The following is a 12,086-nucleotide window of genomic DNA, read 5'->3' as shown; positions in this document are numbered from 1 at the left end:
AGTTAGCTTAAATAACCACCTCCTCACTTACTTGAGTTGCTCAAAAATGGTGCAAAATCTGTGAACAAATATTACATGTTGAACAAAACATGAAAGTGCTGATCCTATAAAAGTTATAGTTTCATTACTTCCACATTTTTCACCAAAGCTGCTGATATATGAATGAGAATTCTAGTTGCAAAATAAACACAGATGCTAAGTATTACTACCGACTTTGTATTTCTATTTTATCAGGATTTATTCTTGAAATTTATTGTACTTATAATTTGTGATGCCAGTTACAAAAACTCAGCTGTATACATGCTAAGCACAGACTGCTGTGACAAATCTGGCAGCTAATTAACGTAGTATTTTTCATTTTTGACATTTCTGCTACAAAATATTTCCAGACCTCTGGAATACCAAATCTGCCTATTCCAACAATAATAATATATAAACTAGTGTTTAGCTTCTATACTGAAGGTATCAATCTAATTAAAGGATACCTATACAATTCTATGACATAAATGAAAAGATGAAGAAACTGCATCATTTGAAGTGCACATACACTGACACCCGGAAGACTTTCAGCTTAAACACCTAAGAAAGAATTCCTTCTTACTACCTTCTCAGATAACTATAATACACAGATGTGAAATGCCCATGTAGTATTGTTTGCAATAGGAAGAATTATTCTGACATTTAACAAGAGTCTCTAAAGGTAGCTATCAATTTCTTCTGAACCATAACGTTCTTTTCTTCAGAAATATGATGCTGTGTTTAAAGAAAAGTAAAAAACCACAATGAGAAACACTGAAAAAAATGCTGTAAATGTGTGAATAAATGTGATGAGAACATGAATATTCCAAGTTTTATGTACACAAATCTGAAGATTTTCTGGTCTTTGGTACTTCCCTCAGCAATACTATGTATGAATATGCATTTTATCCATTTAGCTCCACAGAGAACTTGTGAACTCAAACTCAAAGCTATTAACCACTTTGCAGAAGTGCTTCAAATGCCTTTTCCTGCTGTTTCAATCACTAGCTTTCTTAAGCACTTAAAACCACATTACTGGGTGCAGTCACAAAGACCCATTCCTTGATAATATCTTCTCCAAGCGTCCAGATTTCACCTGCCATATATCGGTACCAAAATTCTCTGAAAACCTCAAATTCTCAGGTAATGCTCAAGCAATGCATACTCAGTAAATGAATCAAGGGGAAGGACACGACTTCATATATGAACTGAAAGTAGAGCACCTGTATTCCCTGAGGTCTTTATCCTCCATGTCTCAGGACAATGCTTTAATCTCAGGCTAATGGGACTGTGGGGAGAGCATTTTCTTCCCATCTTCCCTTTCCTCTGCCTCTCTCATCAGCTGTGTGGCAGGACCACAGTCCACTCTGCAAATACCCTCCTGAAACTGGGTACCAAATTTTCAGTCTGGCAACATTAAACACAGCAACTCCTACACTTTTTGATTAACTTGTAAGGGAGTTACTTATTTTTATTAGTGCATTGCTCTGACAACAAACATTTGTCTGTGAAATCAGCAGAATGAATGTCCAATAAGAAAGTAGTGACTAGGCAAAATCCCTTAAGCAAAAATTGCAGTACCAGCACTCACAGAATTTTTAAAAAGAGAATGTAATCTGATGTATGTAAGGCTTACCATGATGCAAATGACAAAATTAGCACCTTTTAAAACTATCTCCATTTATATCTATATAGCTATATGTTATGAAATAATAAAATAGCACATCAATAAACACTTAGCAACAATGTCTAAATCAAATACTAGTTTTAACAGATGTGACCCGCATGTGAGAAAAGGTTTCAGGGAGAGCTATTCAAGACAGGTATCTGGTCTGTTAAAGTCTTTATTGTAATTTCTGAAAAGTATTTGCCAGTTGCAATCTTTTCAAAATATTTGCCTTAAATACATAAAAAATACTCTTAAAACCCCTAAGAATTTCCTTCAACCTAGCAAACCCCAAATTCATTCTACAAGTGTTTTCCTCTGAATATTGTCACAAAACTGAATGTGAACACAAACTTATCTCTCCTCACCATAGTCTGTGACTGATTTGGGAGCACGCTGTTCTGCTTCTGCATTGCGTTTCTTATTCTTGGATTTCCAAGCATGATACACCTTTAGCCTTCGGTGAAACTCTTCTCTGCAAGCTGCCAACAGTTCAATATCTGTCCCAAAAATGAGGAGGGAAGAGATGAGTGAGAAAAATCAGAAAAAATATTTATTAAATGCTTTTTCATATTGATAGCTGTATAATTTGAGATCAAGTTGTAGCAGTAATATGCTACAATGTAATATATTAAACTGCCATTCTCTCCAGCCCAGGGCCTGTATTTTATGGTAAAGAGTTCTATGTATCCTTTCCTTTAGCATAAAGGCAGGCCCCCAAAGCAGCTGTTGTACTGGGGGATTTGGGGCACTGAAATGCTAGAAATAAGTCTTACTTCACTAAATTGCCCACTGACATTACCATAAGACAAGCACAGTACAGAAACAGATAGAATTTCATTGTTGATGTTTATTTCTGAAACTGCAAAAAAGAAAATCAGCAACTGGACTGCTCATATCTAGGTTCTTTTTTTCACTTGTGTATTTTAATTTTGCTGAATTTCATTATATTAAGAGACTGAATGATTGCAAGGCATTTTCCTTAGTCATCTAAGAGTATCCAAACTGGCTTCACTAGGGATGAACACACATTAACACAGGTATTACTGCACCACCTATTCAGCTGAAAACATTGCTCCAGTCTTGTAAATGTAAAAACAATATAAGAGAATGGATTTGTTTCCAATTTCTATCTAGAGAGAAACTGAGAGATCTTAAATCAGAAATTAACCAACTGCTTTCAATTAGAAACAAGAAACAGAAATATCTAATAAAGGAGTAATTCTTATCTGTTTCTATCTTCAGACCAGGAGAAAGTAATTAACGACCCAACTGGGAGCTTCCCACAAGAAGTTACACACTTGGAAGACATCCAAGACATAAAATATTTCTGTGCTTTACATGACATGTTTGCTTTCTTTGTGATCTGGTGACAGCAAGAAGTGATAGCAAAAAATTTCTTAGAACACTAAATTCCAAGTAAAGCACAGTAACTATTATTCCCATTGTGGAAACACATAAAACTGAGAAAACTTAATTAAAAATTATAATACATATTTTATGGCCCAAGCAGCTTAACTTCATAAATATATAATCACTAAAAGAGGCAACAAAGGAAATTGTTTCCTTAATATGGAAATAGCTTCATTTACTGTTGTTTTGGGGGTAATAAAACTTTTTAAAATTAGTTATTAATTCAAACCTGAATAAAGTTTTTAGCTTTCTTGTAGGAAGAAAGTAACACTTTTCATACAAATGCAACTTGACTTCATTCTCAAATCAGAAAAAAAACCACTTACCACAGGATGTATTGATTGTATCACGAAGCTCTGCATATTTCCACTTACTGAGATCGTGCTTCTTAGTACCAGCAGCAGCTTTTGTGGCTTGCACAGCAGGACCCCTATGAGTATTTAAAAAATATATATGCATTTTTTTCAAGTATTAAATGGGAATTGTTATAAGAGAAGGACGAGATCTCACAATCAACACTGCATCACTCTTATTACCAGGAAAATCAGTAGCAGAGGGACTAAATTCAAAGGCAAAACACCATACTGTTTACAAGATGCTCAAATTAAGAGAAAATGAAAACATATTTCCAAAACCACAGTCATTTGATTGGCCTCCTAGAGATTAAAGGGAATTGCAATTAATAGCGCTTATGTGTGAAAAGGTACATATTCTATGTATATCTCATCCCATGCTGATGTGCATTTTACTTCGTGCTAGCCAAGATTCAGAAAACAGACAAAAAAGAATGGTCATAAACATTTCTAGTTCCATTCAAAAAACAGACAAAGAAAAATATTTCTGAAATAGAACAAGGAGAAGGAAGAAAAGGCAATTCCTCTGCTCTTTAAAATTGGATTAGGACAAAATCCTTGTTCCAAAACTTGACAAAATATTCCATGTCTTTAACAAAAACCTAATTTGAGAGACAAAATCAAATTAATTATATATTAATTGTATAATGGATGTCTGAGAACAGTAATATATATTTGGGAAGGATATAAATCATCCAGAAATACCAAGGTAAAAAAAGAGGAAATCCTGACCAGTATAAACAGAGTCATCCAAACCCTGTTATTTTCAAAGACAAAAGGTATTCATCACATAGGTAACAGGCAAGAAAGTCAACAGCAAATACAAGTGAGAAATTATTACTAAAATCTCCACCATTTTTAAAAGCATATACAAGGCTTCCATATACAAAAAAACATTACGTGTAAAGATAAACCTGAATTTAATTTTTTTGCATAAACATGGTATGGATAAGAAGTAGAAGAATCCTTCCTTAGCAGTGGCAAATTTCCCATGGATTATTTGAATATAAAGTAAGTTCAAAACACTCCAACACTCAGTGATAATCACCACACTTAAACACTAAGGAATTGAAGAACAAACACACGATTTTACCAAGCTCCACTACAGTTCCTGTCTAAAAACATAAAGGAAATTGAATCATCTTTTGGGATCTGAGAGGACTTGTTCAAATCTTTAACAGGGTACCAGAATTCTTGATGCAATATGTCACATTAAAAATACATGAATATCTTTGTGGGACTGGTACATTATGTCAGAACAGGTATAAATCAGTGAATGTTATTTTTCCATGAAGGTCTCATATGGTGCTCTGGAGCTTGCTTATTTTCTCTTTTTACTTAACAGGTTATAAATACCTATTACAATGTGAAAAAATTCTATATGCAGATACAGCAGGTTTGAAATCAGAGATAACAAATGTAATTTAAGTTTCACAGAATAAAACAATGTTACACTAAATGTTCTTCACAACTTCACCACCTCTTCAGTACAATTGGAACTACAGTTTTACTGCAGTATCAGCTTAATAATGCCTACTCATACTACTAATCTGAGTCAACACACAGCTTCCAGTTATAGTATGTGAGAAGTCTAACATAAAAAATGAGCTCTGACTTAGCATTACACATAAGTGTAAAACAAATAATTGACCAGATCAGCTCCTTCAAACTATATATTTAAATATGTTTTTTACTGTTGGCAAACCTGTAGGACATTAAAGGGTTGTTGGCTAAATATTTTCCGCTGCCTGGTGTCTAAAGTTCTTGAACCTATTTTGACAAATCCTAAGGATTTTCCTTATTTAGCAACACTACTCAAGACTCTAAGAGTTTGCTACATAATTTAGAGCACCAGAACTAGGCTGTACAATCTCTGGTTAAAGGAGTAATCTTTAAGAATGCTAATCCAATTGAATTGGCTTAGTCTTTCTATTACAGTACTACTCTGCACTCTGCAGATCACGCTTTTGTTTTCTACATGACTTTAAGCATAACAGTCTGGCAGTAAGAGAAGCATCACACTTCATAATCAGTCTTCACTGCTCAGTCTGTTATGCATCATTAACAGTATTTTCAGATTTTAAAAAAATTTAAAAAATCAGTCACAAGTCAAAAGTTTCCAGTGTATGAAGAGTGAGAAAAATTGAGTTAAACAAGCATGCAGTAAGTATTGCATTTTTAATTCAATCAAAACACGGATCCTCCTAGTTTTGTCAGTTTTTTGTACATTAAAAATTGGCCATTGTCATTGGAAGTATGTCAATATATGCAATACAAGTTGGCCACTTCAATTTGCATGCTAACTTAATTACACACAAGGTGGTTTATGCCTACTCTTACAATACCACTGCAAGAAACAAATTTAGTTAACTGCTGCATTTCCAATTATCCATGCTACAACCAGAAAACCCATCAATCATGTGAGATGGATCATGTTTGGACTATATAAACACAGCTCAGTAGCTTGTTCAACAACTGATTAACTTTTAAACACTCTGAACAATTTTGCTTCTTCTGTAAGCTTCAGAAAATGAATGTCAAAGGTAATTTCCATCCTAAATTTGCACAAATCACTTTTTAATTACTCACTGCTATGGAGGACATTATAACAATTTCTTTGAATGGAGAATTTGTATTCTAACACCAGCCAGTGCTGAGACTGTTCCAGCAGAATTGTATTCAGACCTCAACCTGTGTTCTCCTTTCCTTCTGCACTGTGCACAAAATCTTCCATCACCATTCGAGAAATCTCAGAAGGGGATTTTTTTTAGATGCCTTAAGATGAGTTTTAATATACTCTTAACATGATAATTTTCAAAACTGCTTTTATTTGAAATTAATTATATTTAGAGTATTTTCTTATTAAAAACACCGACAATTGCATTGACCTTAACTTCATGAACTGTGGTGAATCTGTAGAAATATGCCTTTGAAAGAGGCAGAGTCTAGTGTTCTATTATCACAAAGGTGAAAAGATAAGAAAGCTGAAGAAACAAAGAAAGTTACACAAAATATCAGGGTGTGTGAACTATTTTTTTTAATATCAATAAAAATTGCAGAAAAATAATTGCTGAAAGAAGGTGGTGTCAATGTAAATTTATCTTAAAGACATAATTTATTTGTCTGCTTATCACTTGAAAAACAACCGAGATTTTGTTATTTTTAATTTCATAATTCCACCCATGTGTGATTTACTTTTACAAAATGATTGATTCATTTGGCATTGTCTTCTCACCTACCTAGACAATATTTCTGACATTTCTGTGGCCATTTGTTCCCTATAAGAAAATTGATAAATGAGCATAAACCAAACATATTGATATAAAAACAGCCTTTTTCACTGTGAAAGTCTCTTGTCAATCAAATTGAAGTTAAAGGAAGTGCACAGGAAATGGCTACTTTACTTATATTATTTCCATTCATGTGTGTATATATATGTACACACACACACACAGAGTCCTGATTCTTAAAGAGCAATAAATCACAAAGGACAGTGAAAAGTGGATGGAAGGTGAAAACCTTAATTATATTTCATCTTTAAATAGCTATTATTAGGTATAATAGATTATTAAAGTGTTTATTAAGCACATGTAGTGAATGTAAGGTAATATGATTTAGAAGTTACCGATGCATGTCAATAAAGATTATTATGGGGTATAAGAGGACAATATAATTTTATTTTTAATTAATTAGTGGAGTTTTTTCTATTAGAGCATGCAAATGAAAAAAAAATGCCATACGCAGTCATTTGTGGCTTTCTTTCATTGGCTCTGCAAATAGAAGATACATGTTAGATAGACCCCTTCTCAGTTAACTTTCTATTAATCTGCAGTTGCAAAAGGTTGGTCATACTATTTCCTGCTCTCTCACATCTTATCTAATAGCTAATGATTTTATTTAAATGAGAAACAGGATTTTTCCCACCTTTCCCATTCAAAGATGAGTTAGCTTATAATCAAGAAAAATGCACAGGTGAAAACTTTCAAAATCAGAGACATTGAGATATGCTACCAACACATTTCTTTCTTGGATAAGCAGATCACAATAAATAAGAGCAATCCTCATGTAGCTTCTCTGGGAAAAGGACAGATGCTTCTTCATGCACGCTGTGAAAAGACTCCAAGTCTCACTGTCGTATTGGAAACCCACAGATACACACACGTAGCACTAAATATGCTACGAATTAAAACTTTTGTGGATTGTTCCAATGCCCCACACAGAACAGATATAACTTGCAACAGTTTCTCTGAGACTAGCTTCTTTAGGTGGCATATGCTATAACTGTATCTTTCACCAAGCCACATAAATTAAAAATACTACACAGTTGAAAGCAGATTTGTATGCTTTAACTAATTTTTTACTTAAGTGCTAAGTACGACTGTCAATTTACCCCTGGGTGCAGTAAATCCCATATTACACATCCCTTCAAACTGTAGATGAGTAATAAAATTGGATGAAGCTAGGAATGGTCCACAGTATCCCACATTGCATTAGCACAAATAAATTTGCTGCATTTACTGCCAGCAATTTTTTTTTCTTTGATAGTTGCAAACAACAATACTTTTCAAAGGACCTGCTAATATTTATGTACTTTGAAATACATATGAAAGCTACCGGTGAAAGCTGCAAAGTATTGAGGAGAAAAGAATACAGTAGAGGCTACTCATTTTCAAATAGGACAATACACAAGTATCACAAGTGCCTTAAAAATAAGCATATAAAATCACCTTGTTCTTACTCTTTTCACTCCACAGGTAGCACCATACAATGGAAAATACCCTTTTATTCATACCAGTGTGTAAGCATGACAAAATTTTTCACAAAATTGTGTGAAAACAGTGTAGAACCAGTACACTGCATGAGTTCAGTATGAAGTGATATATACCTTATTTTACTACAGCAGAATTTTAACTGAAAAGGTGTGATTTTAGTGTATCATATGGTAATACACAAGTCTCAAATACAGAAAATGGCTTAATATAATTTCCTTTAGACTGTACTAGAATTTTGATTGGTATCAGTTAAAATAAGCTCTGAGAATTTATGTTTTAATTATTAAATTGTGTACTTTGTTCAAACTAATAAAGAGTTTTGATTTCAGAGAGTTCTCCTAGTTTCTACCTTTAAGCAATTCCTGAAGTTATGTGAAAATCTATCCTTCGATTTCAGTAGAAGACACTGGACTTGGGAAATGTTTTAGTTTGGTTTTAAACAAACCAAAATAAAATAAAGATTAAATGAAAAGCATTCTAATCAATTGTTGGACAAGCTTAAAACTATTTGAAGCAGACTTTAGAAACAGTAGGAAAAAAATTCACCAGTAAGATAAAATCTCATATAAGCAGAAAAATCTACTTTTTTTCCAGATTTAAGTATTATCAAAGGATTTACACTGCTATGCTAACTTGTTCAGACCATTCAGCACTTTCCAATCATTTTTTTAGAAAAAAGTCTTCAGTCTCCTACCGCTGCACAGCGGAGAGAAACTGGCAGTCATAAAGAGTTATGATGATGGTTAATTCATCATCCATTCTGGGATTATACGGGAAAGACAAACACCAACATCACCCATGAGCAGCAGGAAACACTGTGGGGATTTGAGCTTCACTGACAGAAAAGTTATTGAATTCTCTAAGCCTTCTTGTCAATTAATAGTCTCCCTTTCTTCATATTTAAGAGAACTCTGTCAGGTTGCAACACTAGAGTGACTTTGTGTTTACCTTCAAAGTATTGCACGAAAATCCAAACAGCAGAAGAAAGCAGTGAGGCATTGGAACAGGCTGCCCAAGGAAGCTGTGGATCCCTGGAGGTGTACAAGGCCAGGCTGGATGGGGCTTTGAGCAACCTGGTCTCGTGGAAGGTGACCCTGCCCATGCCAAGGGGGTTGGAACTAGAAGACTTTCAAGGGCCCCTTCCAAGCCAAACTATTCTATGATTCTATGAACTAAGCATATTAGTCTTATTGGAGACAATATGACAGCTACTGTATAACTGAAGGCAAGCCCACAACTAGTTTAGTGCAAGTGTCTAAAAATCAGTATAGAACATGACACAAAAAATTGTCCACCTATCTCAAGTAGGCATATGGTTGTTTGTAATAAGGTATAGACGTAGATAAATTTGGGTAACAAAGAGAACACATCTGGGAGTTTGAAATTCCATGAAAACACAGGGAATTTTATTGCACTCCTGCTTTCAACAACAAACTGAGTAGACTGGTACTAATGAAGTCACAATTACGTCATAGGTACCTTTATGCAATTTGACCAGTGAGTACCATTTTTACTGAACTTCTAAGTTGCTTCTATGGCATCACCTTTTACAAATGAAGAGCTCTTGCTTTGCAGACAGTCTAGATCTCTACACCAAAAGTCAAGCACTTCTTATGACACATCGAAAGTTCACACAAAACCAAACTAATACAATATTTAATTTTCAAATCCATCTGTATTAGATATATTCATTCCACTTAAAATATTCACTTGTCAGGGCACAGAAATAACCATATTTCTGAACTCAAAGTGTGTTTCTTGTTTAAAAAACACACACACACAAACTCACACTGTACAAATAGAATCATCAAGTACTAAAAAGGTATATTTTATTACTACTTACCACTGAAGAAATTCCATTCCCTACTTTAAATGAGTCATAAAAATCAAAATTTAAATTGGTTGCCGTCCTTGTCAGAACTCGAAAAGAAAAAGAGAACTGCAGTCATATTCAGAAGCACCTACAAAGTTCCTGATGTAGCAAGATGCAAAATTAAGGAAGTCTTTAAGCAAAAGGAACCTATTTTCTAACAAATTTCACAAGTCAATTTGAGAAAGAGTCTAGTATGTAGACTTAAAAGGTCTATTTAATGAATGCAAAGACACATAAAACCAGTGAGAGTGTAGTCTTCTCAAAGAGAACAGGATAGGAAGAAGCAAAAAAAAAAAGGGGGGGGAGGGCAGGGAGAGAAAAATAAGTACTTAACCCCATACCTGCGCAATCCTAAATCAAGCTGAGCCTCATCATTGATGAGTTCTGCTTCGCTCTGGGCAATTCTCATTGCAAGTTCATGGTCACGACGTTCCTGTTCAAGCACTGCCTGGTGCTGGGTTTCCTCTTCTCGTTCTCTAGCTAGCTGAGCTTCAATTTCAGCCTGTTGAAATAATAAGACACCTTTAACCTTAACTGATCTAAAGCAAACTAGAAAAGCAGTAATAGAAAAATATGCTTAGTAGTCTATTAATAGCTTTTCAAAACATGCAAAATTTATAGAACTGAAAAATTAACAGCATTAGTATTCAGTTTGACCCGAGAAAAACAAAACAGCTGCAGATTGCATCTTGGTTTCCATAGTAATTACTGCCTGCCACCTTTATTACCTTTTCAAATAAAGTGTCAAATAATTACTACTCAATTCAAAAAAATACATAAAGCTTTTTGTTCACTATCGTAAAAACTAGTCTTCACAAGTTTTTATAAATACTAAAGCTCAGAAGATACAGATCATTATGGCTACTCCTCCACAGCATTAACAGAGTGCTTCCTTGGTATTCTGCACTTGGCATAACAGGACTTTGCAATACGTACTACTTTGCATACAGGTCTGTGGTTCATTTTGAAAAGGGATTAAGAGAGATACTGGGATCCTCCATGGACCCAATCTGGCTTTGAATTTAAGCAAATAGTAAAACTCCAGCCTAGTGCAACGCAGGAGCAGTCCCAATATACTGCAGAACAAAACTACAATACCGTCATTATTTAAAAGATAGCCTTGCACACACAGTAAGTAAAACATGCCCATCCAATTCATTCTTCCAAAACACGTATACACCAAGTTTGGGCAGTGCCTTTCTTGCTGCCCAAAAACCAACAAAGGAAACAAAGTCGCTTCCCACTCATCATCGGCAAGTTGCGCCACTAAAGCGCCATGCAGTTACACCACTGACTTTATGATCACATCTCGATGAGATTTAGGAACAACCACTAGGAGAAAAGATAATGAGAAGTATGTGGGAGAATGAAACACTGGATTATGTATCTGCTTGGTATCCAAACACAGCATTACTAAGTAAAGTGTAAATTATGTTCTGCATTGCAGATATCCACACCTCAGAAACAAAGAAACAATCCCCCTAGAGATGTTCATAGTGCCGGCAGACCAAATTTTAAATCTGGGAACAGGCCATCTTCCTTACTCAGTGGACAAAGTTTAATCGATTTAAACTGTCCCTGAATGCAAACTTATCCAACAAATTTCTCACAAAACAGTAGGCACATCTCCAGTGCTCTCCAAGCAATGATTTAGATGCAAACCAAGTAACAGCTTACTCTTTTTATGTTTAACTTCTCCAAGGTGGTAATGCTTATTATTCAGACACAGGTGACAGACCAAACAACACAGGAGAAAATCCCTTCTCATCAAAGTTATACTCTAATTTCTCTGTTAGTTCCAGTGACCTGTTGATCCAGAATGTGGGTGAGGTGAAAGAAAAGTATGCAAATGCAAGGAGGATAAGCAGTGTGAGGCTAACTCCAGGGATAACAAGATACAGGAGAAAAAAATCTGCTTGTGATTAATCATGGAGAGGGCTTAAAAGAGTCTATAAACACCGGTGACTGTGGCCCCATCCGTGCTACTACTG

At 34.8% G+C, this 12,086-nt stretch overlaps 1 protein-coding gene across 4 annotated transcripts in view; it reads right to left on the bottom strand.

The window, feature by feature from the left end:
* Window positions 1–12,086, bottom strand: part of MYO6 (myosin VI) — a 113,091-nt gene that overhangs the window by 8,341 nt on the left and 92,664 nt on the right. The window contains exons 28-33 of one of the 4 annotated variants that reach the window (XM_071548637.1): window positions 10,437–10,597; window positions 7,191–7,220; window positions 6,690–6,728; window positions 3,424–3,527; window positions 2,053–2,184; window positions 32–58 (exon numbers count right to left, since the gene is read on the bottom strand). In XM_071548637.1, the coding sequence (XP_071404738.1) occupies window positions 32–58; window positions 2,053–2,184; window positions 3,424–3,527; window positions 6,690–6,728; window positions 7,191–7,220; window positions 10,437–10,597 (493 nt within the window). The remainder of the gene's footprint in view (window positions 1–31; window positions 59–2,052; window positions 2,185–3,423; window positions 3,528–6,689; window positions 6,729–7,190; window positions 7,221–10,436; window positions 10,598–12,086) is intronic. The other 3 variants (XM_071548638.1, XM_071548640.1, XM_071548641.1) reach the window with 3 other exon arrangements.

Source organism: Pithys albifrons, chromosome 2, assembly GCF_047495875.1.
Source record: "Pithys albifrons albifrons isolate INPA30051 chromosome 2, PitAlb_v1, whole genome shotgun sequence".
NCBI lineage: Eukaryota > Metazoa > Chordata > Aves > Passeriformes > Thamnophilidae > Pithys > Pithys albifrons.
Note: the sequence above shows the minus strand (reverse complement) of the source record. Positions and strands in the feature narration are given on the sequence as shown.